Here is a 15,578-nt window from a genome sequence, read left to right as displayed (position 1 = left end):
TTCTTACAGAATAAAACAAACGACCGCAACAGAGTCATAACACCGAATGAGACATTTCCAGTTGAATTCTATTTAAATTAGGATTGTCCAATTGAAGGACCTCTGTAATGCTGGCTGTAATGAAACTAAAAAGCAAAATCCTCTCGTGGCGCTGCACAATGGAGCAGCAATGGGCGGTACAAAAATAGGTCACCAACCTATAGAACGATATGTATTGGAAAAAGTACAACCTCACTTTCTGCGCTCCAAATGTCCCCTTGATTGTATAGTTCTCACCAAGATAATGGTATCACATGAAACAGAAAAACATAAATCACAACATAGTGTAATAATGTCTATGTAAAATGGTTCTACCCGCTGTGTGGGGTGGAAGAATAAGTGATGAAAAATAATTCCAGAAAGAATTCCAACGTCCACCTTCTTATAGGATCACCCAAAGTGATGTTATGCCAACGGAACAGGGAATTCGTACATGTATGCTTACTTGTATAAGCAGAGTAGAAAACACATAAAGGTTTCTTTGTTAGAGGTGTTAACTTCTTTCTTTAACCAATGTGCTGAGGATGAGTATCACTCGTGCAAATGGATGAAAAATTAGAAAGGGAGCCAAATTAGGGCAAAGCTTAACCCCTTTATTAAAAATAAAATACAAATACACGACCAGCCATACCATGGAAGAAAACTTGAGATGGAAACCAGCTGACACAATATGACCCGGGTATCACTATGTCATAAACTTTCCTCCATGTATATGCCAGGTTAAAACTAGTGATGAGCGGATTCGGTTTTACTCGGTTCTCAAAACGGCATCTTATTGGCTCACGGATGTCACGTGTTTTGGATAGCCAATAAGATGCCGTTTTGAGAACCGAGTAAAACCGAGTAAAACCGAACCTCGCTCATCACTAGTTAAAACATGAGTAAGCATGACCCGGGTCATATTGTGTCAGCTGGTTTCCATCTCAAGTTTTCTTCCATGGTATGGCTGGTCGTGTATTTGTATTTTATTTTTAATAAAGGGGTTAAGCTTTGCCCTAATTTGGCTCCCTTTCTAATTTTTCATCCATTTGCACGAGTGATACTCATCCTCAGCACATTGGTTAAAGAAAGAAGTTAACACCTCTAACAAAGAAACCTTTATGTGTTTTCTACTCTGCTTATACAAGTAAGCATACATGTACGAATTCCCTGTTCCGTTGACATAACATCACTTTGGGTGATCCTATAAGAAGGTGGACGTTGGAATTATTTCTGGGATTATTTTTCATCACTTATTCTTCCACCCCACACAGCGGGAAGAACCATTTTACATAGACATTATTACACTATGTTGTGATTTATGTTTTTCTGTTTCATGTGATACCATTATCTTGGTGAGAACTATACAATCAAGGGGACATTTGGAGCGCAGAAAATGCTGGCTGTAGCCTACTGTATTGTTCAGTGTATGCTACTAAAATGCAAGAAATTCATCAACTTCTGTTGTCGGTACGTTCTGTGTTACTTCAATGCTGTCCATCAAGTATATGGCAGCAGAAACAAAATTAAGGATCTGTCAAGCCTGTACAGTTATCAGGGCCCAATATCACCAAATACAGTCAAGGGTTCAATGTACTGGGGACATACTTTATAAGGTTTGTGAAGGACAGATCTGGAACAGCACATTGCTGACCATGCTCATGTTCTTGGCGTATTCATTGTATTTATTCACTGCATGGCTCACACCAGATGCCAGTTATTTCTGGGGGGCTATATTGTGCAGTATAAGCTACATTTGCAGACTGCAAAGAATCTAAATGAACAAAATATAGTAATGGTTGCCTATGTGGCACAAACACAAGGCCATGTACAATTCTACAACTACAACACAATATTAAAGTCACACTTATGAAAGAAATTACACAAAAAGGTGCCTATTTTATTGATGCTAGAGAACAGTATTACACAGGGAAATGCTTTGATAGGAGAATAAGTGTATCACAAGTACTATCCTTGTGTAGAAATATCTATTATATATATATATATATATATATATATATATATATAAAATATCTGTCTGCAAGAAAGACGTTCCATGCACAGATCTGTAAATGAAAAGGTCATATATGTGTCGGACAAAACTGGTACTACGGAAACATACTGAGAAGACAGCCTAGCACCAACATTTTCACAGACAAGACTGTTAGGCAACAGTGTGAGAGAATGATGAACCTTTTCATGACTAAGGAAAGGGGGGAGGTTAATGTAAGTGTGAGGCCCTGATATACTGCCCTGCGCATTTCCAGTTACTCTGCTTGCCCCAAGTGATGATTTAGTACTGTACCATCCCGTGGGGATACATTGTGCGAGACTCCTACAGGACCTCACACTTAATTTAATCTACCCTTTAGTATAAAAGAAAAAAAAACATGCACCATTTTTACTCTTCACGAACAGCAATGTCATCTAATTAACTTACGCTTCATTAAATTCTTCATGAACAGTAATCTACTCATCTAGTCTACATTAAACTAACTTGTTTGTTGAAAGTTGACAAATTCTCACTGTTTATGTATTGTTACATATATTAGATCATTTCACATAGCGAAAATGATGCATATAATATTTAGTTGAACTACATTTCCATTCTACATATATGGCACAATAAGACGGGCTCATGTTTTGATAAATACAATAAATTCCAGAGTCTTCTGCATTAACAAAACAAAAAGTGTCTTTCTTATGAGCAAAAGCTTATTGTTGCTGTTTTGTTTTACCCTTTTGGAACATACTTGTATCAGAAATTTTTCTTTCACCAGAATCCAAGAAAATGTTACCTAGAATATGACTGGTTGCTATGGGCAACACCACATTTCAGTTTTAAAAGCTTTACTAAATCTACCCCTTGTTCTACTATTGTGTGCCACAGGAAAGAATTATTTTCAAGCAGGGTAACACAGAGAAACACAAAAGGCAGTGATTTAGGAGTACACTACATCTTACCCAGTGACTGGGTTATCACCAAAGATGGTCAGCAGGTTGACAAAAACAGATAAACAAATGACAGTTGTACAGCAGGTTGGGTAGAGGTAATGCCCCTGACGTGGGTGCAGGGGGGCAATGCATCACATTCACCAAGCAGAGCGTTACATAGGCAGCCCGTTGCGTTCCCAGCCAGTGCACTCTCATGCTTTCCTATTGTAATATTACATAACAGGTCATCATTCTGAACTGCAACTGCTGTCAGTAGAGTAACATTGGAATGTAACACTAGAGCCAACTCTTAACATGTAGGTGGCTAGAACACCCACTGACATCATAAATTGTACTTTTTATGCAAAGGAGGAGCTCAACTATTCACTAGTGCAGAGGCCATTGTTACACCACTGACAGGCGTAGTCCATTTACAAATGCACCTTTCCTCATCAACAGTGATCCATGATTACTGAATATTTCCTGTAATGAGAATAAATTATAAACTTGCCAGTGGTAAATTCCAGAACGCAAATATGCAAAATAAAATCTGAACTAAAGGACCGTAAATGATCTGTGTACGCCTCATAAACTAAGAGACCGGTTTTAGTCTATTAGCATATGAACAGATGTATACAGAAGAGGTCTTGAACATGACGTAGCAATATTAAATTTTTGCCAACTTTGCTTGGACCACACATTCATCAGACGCCCTCTATGTTGAACCTTGGAGGGCAGTATCACTGCTGTTGAATGAAAAGACATTGTTCTGCATAAAAGGGCAATCCAAAGAAATGGAACATCAAAACAGGACCAAGAATAATGCAAGTAACAGAGGATAAAACATGCTGGAGGATGAAGACAGAAACCCCCTTCCAGTTTCTTTTTATGAAATACATGCCAACAAAAAGAAGTGCGTACAATGCAACATAAACACATTTCTTTCACAATAGGTTAACAAATGACAAAAATGAGATTGCATTTCCCAAAGTAGTATATAACAAGAAAATTAGTGTACAAAGAGTTGGTTTAGAAAGTGAAACAAAGCATACTGCACAAGAAGCTGGTTGCACGTCACACCATCCTGCTCATGTTAGTGCATCTGCAAACTCTTCTGCATGAAAGTGAAGAACAAATTCAGTAGCCAAGTACCCATAGCATGCATTTAGATGGGGAAAGGGGGGCTTCTTTTCTTCATTTATTTGTAATTATTATGTTATAATATTAGGACTGATATATGGGCAATAGTGAAGGCAAGAGTACATGCACGTGACTCCTTATGTATCACACATGGGATATCAGGGTCGCCAACAAAACTGCTGGAATTGGACAGGTCGTGTGGGCCATATAAGTGAGATCCTCCAAGAGCAAAGTTACAGCCTCAGCTGAGAGCATACGGAAGCAAAAGACAGAGTGAGGATATCATTCATATCATACTTCAAAGAGGAATAGAGCCTCTTAGATGAAAAGCCTTTCTGTTTTTACATACATATTTTGTTTCCCCTATGTCTCCTTCACACTTTTAAATTGCTGTGGCATACAGTTATTGAGCTAATCCTACAACAATATTCTTAAATGGGGAGGAGGCACTGGCTAGTATCAGAGCCAGATTTACACACACACATATATGGACCTGGTGGTTCATGTGATAATGCCCCCTTGCCCAGCCTCAGCAGCCTCCCACCAGCATGTTCCTTAACCATTTTAATCATTAGCTTCTCCATCACGTTGGCTGCACCTGGTTGTGTGATGGAGAACTTCCTGGATAGGTCACCTGACACTGCATCAAACCACGCCCCCCTCACTGAGACAGATCCCAGAGCTGTCTGCCCTTGTGCTATTTTTGCAGTATTACTGGCTATAATGAGGTCATGCCCACGGCTCCAGGCAGATTCTGGTTATCAAAGAAGGGAAGCTGAGCTCAGTGCTGCCTCACCTCTGGTCTCTCCCTGACAGTCCCTGTATTTCCAGGTGACCGCTACAATTTTGGCAAGTTTTAACTAAAAATTATTAGAATACAGAGATAATGACCGGGATGTAATGAAGTCCATGTTCAGTGGTCGTGCAGGATGACGAAAGAACACGCATGTTTTTTAAAAGAAGTAATCATATACAAGAGTAAACTAGGTCTTGTACATGATGGCCCCTTTATAAAAAACATCAGAGTTCGGCTGGTATCCCGCACGGCCGCTGATCTTGCACTTCATTACTTCCCGCCCAATATTTATAAGTTATAAGTATCTTCATTGTATTCTAAAGGCCCATATACACTAGATGAGAAAATAATGGGGCCCACACACGGTGCTATTTGTGCTAGGTGCGATTTGAGCCTGTACAATGTGTGCTATGCGATTTGGACTAAGTGGGTTATGTTATTTGAACTCCATGCTATTTAAACTATATCCAATTTTGAATACACTACAATGTACTATATGCGATGTAGTACAAAAATACCTGCCTGCACATACTAAATTTGCCTTGAGATATGGACTAGATGGGAGTGCGCATCACACCGCAAGGGACAATACACACGGTGCGATTTGAACTATACGCAATGCTATTTGAACTAATAAGATCAAATAGCATGCGAGGATCGCACCATGTGTGGGCACCATAAAAGATATCACTCAGAAGGGCCAATCTGAGCGAGATATTTTACAATCTCGTCTAGTGTGTATGCTCAATGTCGTTAACGATGCGCGCTCCCGTGCATCGGTAACGACCCCCTCCCTCCTCTGAACATGTACAGATGAGGGAGGTCCTCGTTAATGACAGCATCGTTCCCCCGCCATCGCTCCCTTACCCGCAGGCATCGGCAAGTGTGTATGGGCCTTAAGCATTTTTTATAGTCAAAACTCTGGAGTACAGATGGAGCCGCGCTCATCTGAGGTGGCTCCAACGCAGGCGTGCACTGCTGGCATGACTAGGCGATTTGTCCGCCTAACCCCACCGGGAGACGCTCTCCCATTCACTAGAATGAGTCACGTCTCTGTCAGCGCCTCTGTCACGGACGGGCGCCCGTCCCGGACGGAGACGCTCTTCCATTCTTGAATGGGGTGTGTCTCCGTCACGGGTTTGCCCGCCCGGAGACGCTCTCGTCGTTATGCACGCCCGTCCAGGCACAGAGTAGCGTGGCTCCATCTGTATACTGGAGTATGAGAGGAGAGGCTCTGCCTCCCGTGCCTCCTGTAACTGCACGTCACTGGACTACATCAAGTTAAGTGGCCAAATTGGACAGTATTTTTCATGCTTAAGATGAGAGGCTAGATGGCTTAAGGGCGACAATAAACTTGTAGACCACAACAAATAATTAGGCTAAACAATGTGGGACATGTTGGTCTGCAGCCAAAGCAGGAAACCTTCTGTAATAAAATTGTTTATATTAGAATAATGAGAAGTATAGAAGCACTGTTATATTTAATGATAAACATGTATGAAAATTGTAAGCTACCAAATCTGCATTCAGTATAGATACTTAGGACTTATGGGCCCTACACACTGGACAATTAGTGTGATTTGAATGATGATCGACATGAATGATGATCGATATCGTCCAAATTGTTTTTCAAGCCAAACGATGGACGACCGCAGGGACGTGCATTATTCACCGTCTGTGCATCCACACTAAACAATATGAACGATATATCCTTCATTTCTGAATTATATCGTTCTTAGATATCGCCCAGTGTGTAGGGCCCATTAGACACAGCCAGGTTATATAATCAGTTATATAAACAGCACAAGTTTAATTTTATGAAAACAATAGAATGTGACCCACCACCGCCGGATGAGTTACTGTTGGCAAGCCTGCCATGATTGGAGCTTAGTTCCGATCGGGCAGCATTCACCATTCTGCACATGCGCGAGAGGACAGTAATAGAGATGGGGAATGTCCACGCGCATGCCCGGCTGCCTTTGCAAAGCTCTACCCCACCCCCCACTGCATCCTGCCTGCTCAGTGCCATTAGCACTGAAGCCGTCACGCCCTGTCAGTGTGTGTGCCCGACTGCCCTGTGTACCCAGCTGCCCTAATTGCAGGAGAATTGTTCTGGGGACCACACAGTGATACATGAGGTGGAATAACACAGCTCGCAGCTCACACTGTTAAAAGTTTTTTCTTCCAGATACTTGACATCTCTTTGATTATACTTTATTGTTGGTTTTTCTAATAAACCAAAACAAAATGCTTTGAAATGTAATGTTTGCTAGTGTGGTACAGACTAGACTGACTCAACATTGCGCACAGTTAAAGCTATCCACTAACATTGCTGGTCAAAGAATTCACATTCTTCTCTAACTCGCAAACCACACTAGGTTCATTCTGATGGAAATGGTTACCAGTGCCTGGATGGATGTCTATTTTCTTTGTGAAGCTTCCTCACACAGATCTTAATGCACTACGTAAGAGTAATTAGGTTCTGATTTTCTTTATTCCCTTTTATTTATTGAGACTGCTAGTAACCTGTATATATTTTCTAAAACTCCTTATATTCTTTGTAATCTTTTAACCTAGTAAATCCGAAGCTATTTCTTAATTATAATAAAAATATAATTAGTTCTGACTGCTGTGTTCTTGAACCCAAGCCAAGTGAAGTACGTTCCCTAATTTTTCATGAGATATTGAGATTTGTGGTTACAGGTAAAGCTAAAGACGCCTGCAACGTCCGTAATACGTTGAAAAGTCTTTGCTGGTGGCAGAGTTGATTCGCACGGCGCTGGAGCAAATCTCGGATTGGTGTATTCGGAGAGTGGGGCGGCCGGGGTCCGTGACAATTCAGGTTCAAAAAGGGTTGAGATTACCTAAAGCAGGCATGTCCAAACTGCGGCCCTCCAGCTGTTGAGAAACTACATATCCCAGCATACCCTGACACAGTTTTGCTGTCAGAGAATGCTAAAGCTGTGTCAGGGCATGCTGGGATGTGTAGTTTCTCAACAGCTGGAGGGCCGCAGTTTGGACATGCCTGACCTAAAGGATAAAATAAAGGGGCAGACTAGATGGGCCAAGTGGTTCTTATCTGCCATCAAATTCTATGTTTCTATGTAACTGGGCCCAACGTGATCCTGTCAATATACAAAAGCAACCAGTTCTATCCTATTTGGTTATGTGTGTGGCTAAATGACCATATCTGCTAACATCAGAGCAATTCAACTTTCCAATATATTCTATACCCATACAATACATGGAATCTGAAGAAAGTCTGGAATTCCCTGTTAATATCTTGCAAAACACCTAAACCAGACAGACTATATAAAATCCTGGCCCAAATTATCATTAAGGAATGAAATTGACATAAAACCCTCCAGGGCATACACAGTTTTACAGGACAACAATGTATGAAGACTACTCCTTGAAGATAAAGAGCAAGATTCTTAAATTCTAATAATATGCTCACTAAACTGCATTGTGGCCATGTATTTCTCAACAATAGGCACTGTAAATAGAAAATACACTTAACCTAAATCATTTTAGTCAGTAGAATATGGCTTAGTGAATAATTGTGGTAATAAGGCTTCTATTTTCCATTACCACAAGCACATCAAATTTTTCAAATACCACATTACAAACAAGAGGTTGAGCATAAAACTTTAAAAAAGGCTGTATTTAGAATTAGTGCAAGTGTAGCTCAACAACTTGTGTGATTCCAGAACCACTACAAATACTGATAATCTACTTGAATGAAAAACAGGTCTAAAAAAATCAATGTAAGTGCCACTACAACATTAAAAAATCCATAAAAAACAACCCATTATTACATTATTATTAAATAATCTTACCAAATACTTCAATTACTATATCTACCTATATTTAAACATAAGGTGCAAACTACTTCTATTATATTCTCTCTTGCCTTATCATGGCATGAGGAACACTATCACAGGAAGATTTTTACTGGACAAATTTTTTTTTTAAAATGCTTAACAGCTGAAAACATGTGCACCATCTTCATCACTAAAACTAAGAACTGTATCCTCATCGTTTACCTCTTCAGCATACTCTTCCAGCTGAAGGCTACCAAAGGAGTAGTTATTTCTAGGCATCGGTGAAGAGGTTAAGACTATTGGGTTCCCATACACAAGAGGGTGACCGAAAGAATCAACTATATCTGAATCTGTATCACCCGACTCGCTACCACTGCTGGTAGAACCATCAGCCATTGGAAGAGCACCCATATGCTCTTCAACCATAGCAGCTGACCGTAATACTGGGCTGTATTTAGACTGTCTGCTGTCAAAGATTCCATTGGACATCATTTTAGCTTCCAAGGCAGCCATTTTGGCAAGGTGGCCTATCCTTTGCTCCTCGGCCCTATGGCTTGTTACTGGAGTTGAGGATATCGGACTTAAAATATAAGGATCAGTATCAGAATGGTTGCGGTAGCCACTCTTTAGTTTTTGAATATGTGGCCTCTCTAAAGGTGTGTCGTACCTGTTATAATCATAACCATGGCAACCAAGCCCACTGTCTTCTGAAATTCTAGCCCCATTATTATTATGCACATTTTCTGAAACGTAGCTTGGAGATCCAGTCCTATTATAACTCATATTTGGACTTGATCCTTTACTACTTGGAGGCAATGGAGTAGCAAGGGGGCTACGGCTGCCTGGGCCACTAAACATTTCATCTATCAGAGAACTGTGCCTGGGCATTTTTGGGCTACTGCAGGCATAGTAAGACATGCCAGCTGAGTCATCATCAATGTACTCCTCAATAATATTAGAGGATGACCGAACAGAGGAAATTTGTTGCCTCAATTTGGTGTGTTTGACATAATCATCTGTTCGACAGATTCCATTACTACAATGAAAACCACACTCATCATTGTCATTTGTTTGGGACTGAGAGCGAATTAAAAGTGCTCTGTGAATATCATATTCGCTATCTACATCACTGCAGTCAATGTAAGGAATTGAGTTACTGCTGCCATGAGCAGCCCGGGATGCTGGACCTGTGCTTGGGTGGTGGGCGTTCTTCATATTCTGCTGTATGTGGTCTTTGGCTGCATCTTCTCCATCAATTGTCAAATGCACTCCTTCCTTTTCTCTCCGGTCCAGAAGAATTTTCTTGGAAGATGGGCTTTTATGTTGTGATGGCACCTCAGCCGCTAACTTTTCCTCCTTGCAGGGCTGTAAGGTTTGTATCTCATTGGCCAGAGAACACTGTACAAGTGTTATTTTAGGGCTCTGCTGTAAAAACAAAAACAGTCTTTGGAGCAAGTAACGATTTAATACATGAAAATGATCACAGTGAAAGATAACAGACTTAGGGGCGTATGCAATTAGTTGCGGTTACATTTCGGAGCTAATGAATTCGCCCCACTCGTATTCATTTAGGGCCATTTTCGGCAGTTTTGAAGGCATTTTCGCCAATGCCTTTTCACCTTCTTTTATTAAGTGAAAAGGAATTGTCGAAAAATGCCTCAAAATCGTCGAAAATGGCCCGCATTTTCAACGGAAAACAAGTGGATTCACTGATCCACGTGTTTTCCGCCCATCACATTTTTCACCTAGGCGAAAATATTGCTAAGGGCGAATCTCCATTCGCCCTATAAATAGCGAAAAAGCTCAGTTTTTTCACCTAGGTGCCCTTAATCAATTATAAAGAAGAGCCAACCAAAATAAAGCAAATGCTACTCTCTATAGACCCAAGACAAAAAACAGTGGACCTATAAAAGTGGAGGCAGACCGTTAAGAAACACGTGGAGAAAAACTACATAGTGTGGAATTAGCGCCACAATCTACAAAAGTCTATATAATTAAACTGTATTTGTATTGAAAGTAACTTTTTGGTGTTTTCAAATATGTTATATAAGCCTCTTATTCAAATAAAAGTAGCCAACATGCTAAATTTCTGCTAGAACTGAGTTTTAGTTTGACAACTTGAGCTTATATAATTTCACATGATTTCAGTTAGCTCCAATGCCACTGTTACAGAAAATCCCACCAAAGAACAAAAACACAGAACAGCAATTTACAGAAGTTGAAAGTCTGTGTCATTATGCATTGCACTCTGAATTGATCTCTAGTTTGTAGATAATATATAGCATGGTTTTTAAGAATCCTCACCAATCAAAAGATTGACGCCAGTCTTCCCTGATGACTAGAGCAAACTCAGGGGGAAATGTAACAGACTGCGAGATGTGGGCATTGGTGTGATTCCGGCAAGTCTTCCCAATTTTCTTTCAATAACTTAAAAGGCCAAACCATTGGTTTTATAAAGCCCTTTAGAATCGATACAGTTATATAACAGCAGACATTTATAATATGAAAACAGAAATTACTTTGATGGGCTCTATTATGAGAGCTATAAAAGCTTTTGCACCCTTGCATAAGTACATATTTACTATTATCTTACAGTGATTCAGCTTTGAGGGAGCAAACAGAAGGGCAGAGGTTGCATTATCCACAAATTTGTAAGAGATCCCAACAGCCTCTACTGTAGGGGTGGGAAACATGCGGCTCGCGGACCGATCCTGCCTGGCCCGCTGTGCCCCATCAGAGTGCAATGACAAGCGGCCCGACAGGCTGAGCTGCTTGTCATTGCGCTACACTGCTCCCAGACGCGGCGCCGCTGAGGAAATCCCGGTCACGTCACAGGGTCAGCTGACCGGGACTTCCTCTGTTGTTATGCGCTGGGCGGCACGGGGGGGGGGGGGGGGGGGCAGTGAGCAGGAGCAGCGGCCAGTGAGCAGGAGCGGCGGGGAGCGAGCGGGAGCAGGAACGGGCAGAGGCCACAGCAGCAGTGACTCCGGGCAGCAGCAGCAGCGCAGATCATCGGACAGCGGGGATCGTCTGCCAGTGTGAAAAACAGGTAAAACCCCTGTCCAGCCAACCCCTGGATCAGTGCTTAAGCTGCCATATAGGTTTAGGGGAGGGGAGTTATAAACTGCAATATGGGTTTAGAGGAGGGGGGGGGGGAGGGGGGGAGGGACTGTCTACCTTAATGTGTAAAAAGGGGAACGCTGTCTGCCGTAATGTGTAAAAAGGGGGACGCTGTCTGCCGTAATGTGTAAAAAGGGCACGCTGTCTGCCGTAATGTGTAAAAAAGGGGACGCTGTCTGCCGTAATGTGTAAAAAAGGGGACGCTGTCTGCCGTAATGTGTAAAAAAGGGCACGCTGTCTGCCGTAATGTGTAAAAAAGGGCACGCTGTCTGCTGTAATGTATAAAAAAGGGCACGCTGTCTGCTGTAATGTGTAAAAAAGGGCACGCTGTCTGCCGTAATGTGTAAAAAAGGGCACGCTGTCTGCCGTAATGTGTAAAAAAGGGCACACTGTCTGCCATAATGTGTATAAGAAAAAACAATGTGTTCCCTAATGCACACTGAGTGAGAAATACTACATAATAATCAGATAATACGGAGATCTTAGGGGGTAATTCCAAGTTGATCGCAGCAGGAAATTTTTTAGCAGTTGGGCAAAACCATGTGCACTGCAGGGGAGGCAGATATAACATGTGCAGAGAGAGTTAGATTTGGGTGTGGAAAATTCAATCTGCAATCTAAATTGCAGTGTAAAAATAAAGCAGCCAGTATTTACCCTGCACAGAAACAATATAACCCACCCAAATCTAACTCTCTCTGCACATGTTATATCTGCCTCCCCTGCAGTGCACATGGTTTTGCCCAATGTCCTGCTGCGATCAACTTGGAATTACCCCCTTAGTTGCATATACCTGCAGATATAGGGTTAAGCCCCCAGGCCGTTCGGCAAGGCGTCTCCGTCACTGGGGGTCCCTAATACTAGGTATGGGTCCGGGGTGCAGGACCCCATCACGTCGGTACAGGTCGGCCACCCCAGGTCAGCACACAGGTGAAAGTTAATAAGGGTTAATAAGAAGCACATAAGTGCTACATAAGTGAAGTGTGATTAAAATAATACAAAAATATACACGAAGTGATAGGGAAAATCATAAGTGTTAATAAAGTGTTAGGGTGTGCCGACCTGAAGCCGCCCAGCCATACCGACACAGGGGCCACCGCACCCCACGCCCACCCCATAAATAATTACATATATGTCTGGGTCTAAATGCCCAGTGTAAAGCCACATGATAATGGCTCCTACAGAATCTGAGAGCCAGCTTACCTGGAGACACCCCTAACTTCTCCAATGGCACTCTGGAGTCAGCAATCCCTCCTAATGCTGACCCATCCATGCCTCTCTAAATACAACGCACAAAATGGCAAGCTGCTCAATCAGATTGTGATGTCACTCAGGTGCTAAAAGGGAGGGGTAATTCTGTGTAAGAAAAAACAATTTGTGTTCCCTAATGCACACTGAGTGAGAAATAATGCCATAATGTGTAAAAAGGGCACCCTGTCTGCCGTAATGTGTAAAAAGGGAACGCTGTGTGCCTGGTGTAAAAAGGGCACGCTGTCTGCCATAATGTATAAAAAGGGCACGCTGTCTGCCGTAATGTGTAAAAAGGGGACGCTGTCTGCCGTAATGTGTAAAAAGGGGACGCTGTCTGCCGTAATGTGTAAAAAAGGGGACGCAGTCTGCCGTAATGTGTAAAAAGCGCACGCTGTCTGCCATAATGTGTAAAAAGGGCACGCTGTCTGCTGTAATGTGTAAAAAGGGGACGCTGTCTGCCGTAATGTGTAAAAAGGGGGACGCTGTCTGCCGTAATGTGTAAAAAGCGCACGCTGTCTGCTGTAATGTGTAAAAAGGGGACGCAGTCTGCCGTAATGTGTAAAAAAGGGGACGCAGTCTGCCGTAATGTGTAAAAAGCGCACGCTGTCTGCCATAATGTGTAAAAAGCGCACGCTGTCTGCTGTAATGTGTAAAAAGGGGACGCTGTCTGCCGTAATGTGTAAAAAGGGGGACGCTGTCTGCCGTAATGTGTAAAAAGCGCACGCTGTCTGCTGTAATGTGTAAAAAGGGCACGCTGTCTGCCGTAATGTGTAAAAAAGGGGACGCTGTCTGCCGTAATGTGTAAAAAGGGGGACGCTGTCTGCCTTAATGTGTAAAAAGGGCACGCTGTCTGCCTTAATGTGTAAAAAAGGGCACGCTGTCTGCTGTAATATGTAAAAAGAGGACTCTTTTTGAGTATTTTGTGTGTGGCCCTCGAATATTCGCTGGAAGTGTTAAGCGGCCCCCCAGCTGAAATAATTGCCCACCCCTGCTCTACTGTTTCCACTTTATTAGTCTCTGTTACATGTTGATTTAAAATGCTTCCCAAATCCCATAAATATTTGGGGGATTTACTGAACTACTAGATATGATCAATTGTACAGCACAGAGTACACAGACACACAGCTGTAAATCTCTTCAGGTTGAGCTCACACTATATCCTGTGAACAGGGTGGGCAAATGTAGTAACAGCAAATGCGCTGCCGAGGCCGATATACGTGTTCCAAGCTTTAAAGACTGAGGAAGAACATTTAGTAACATAAAACAGCAATACTTGTGTTAAACTTGGTTTCTTTTCGGAATGGAAAACAGAGGGAATATTTTTCTTAACACACATCATTCCTCTACGGAGGAACTTTAGTAAAAGGTAAAAAGATCTCACTTTCAGTACACAGGTCACTTTCAATATCCCCTACTGTGGCAACTATATCTTCAAAGCCTTTGTGCTTCCCCAGTACTCCATGTTAGATTCCCTAAGTTGTCAACAAGCTCCTACTAGAGGCTATCTTTTACATGCAGACTCCTGTTCTCCACCAGTGTACAACATGAGCTGACATAAGGAAGAACAGGACTCGGAAGAGTGAAAGCAAATTACAGTATATAATATGACCTATAATGGACATGCCAACACATGTACACAGATCAATCAGGCACATACTGATTCCCGCAAGGTATACGGTTGCATTTGGTTATAAAATGCCTAACCCTATCCCTTCTTCTCAATTATCAATAGAAAGAGCTTGGTGTGTGTCCATAGTAGACTATTACAGGGGCCACACACTTCTGGGTCACTCGGAGACACTCTACCTAAGGTTATACATACCTCACAATAGACATCAGCCATGCTTGCAAATTAGTTCTATTCAGATAGAATAGCCTTCATGATGGAATACATGTAAACAATGCATGTACCTACTGAGTCCCCGATGTTCTTTTGTTCTGGTCTACACTGTTCTTCCCTCACCCCCACATTTTGTACTCTTTCTGTAAACCCCTAATACCTTGTTTTTAAATGATGGACAAAAGACAGAAAAATAGAACATAAAACCATATGCAAGAATAACTAACTTGTTTTGGCACCTCCAAAATCTGCTCAGACGAGGCCGCAGTCAAACTTCTTATAGAGCAAAGCTTGCTGTGCTTCCTATTAACAAAAAAAATGTTTAAAGCCAAAATAAAAAACCTGCACTGTACAAATCATTTTATGTTGGTCACTGAAGAGAAAAATAACTAAAACAATATTATAGGACTATAACCTGTATACACATTACACTATTACAACAGGAATGAGTAGTCTTCAGCATACCAGCTACTGCTGAACTAAAACCACTATTGATGGACTAGACGCAGCTCAACATGTATTTAGAAGACAACTTCTCAGTTAGCATCAGATATTGCAAGTTAAACCAGGATTCCTTACCTCTCAAACTGCACTTTTTTGTGACTTCCTTCCTTGACATAGTCCAAAACTTGCTTTTGTGTGCGGCCACTGAAAAGAA

The 15,578-nt window shown here is 41.8% G+C and overlaps 1 protein-coding gene across 6 annotated transcripts in view; it reads right to left on the bottom strand.

Annotated features, from left to right (window-relative positions):
* FARP1 (FERM, ARH/RhoGEF and pleckstrin domain protein 1) overlaps nt 1-15,578 on the bottom strand; it is a 261,056-nt gene that overhangs the window by 45,322 nt on the left and 200,156 nt on the right. For 3 of the 6 annotated variants that reach the window (XM_063953058.1, XM_063953057.1, XM_063953059.1), the window contains exons 11-13: nt 15,500-15,568; nt 15,148-15,223; nt 9,900-10,137 (exon numbers count right to left, since the gene is read on the bottom strand). In XM_063953058.1, the coding sequence (XP_063809128.1) occupies nt 9,900-10,137; nt 15,148-15,223; nt 15,500-15,568 (383 nt within the window). The remainder of the gene's footprint in view (nt 1-9,899; nt 10,138-15,147; nt 15,224-15,499; nt 15,569-15,578) is intronic. The other 3 variants (XM_063953061.1, XM_063953062.1, XM_063953060.1) reach the window with 3 other exon arrangements.

Source organism: Pseudophryne corroboree, chromosome 2 (assembly GCF_028390025.1).
Source record: "Pseudophryne corroboree isolate aPseCor3 chromosome 2, aPseCor3.hap2, whole genome shotgun sequence".
Lineage (NCBI taxonomy): Eukaryota > Metazoa > Chordata > Amphibia > Anura > Myobatrachidae > Pseudophryne > Pseudophryne corroboree.
The sequence above is the reverse complement of the archived record's forward strand: the minus strand, read 5'-3'. Positions and strand labels throughout refer to the sequence as shown.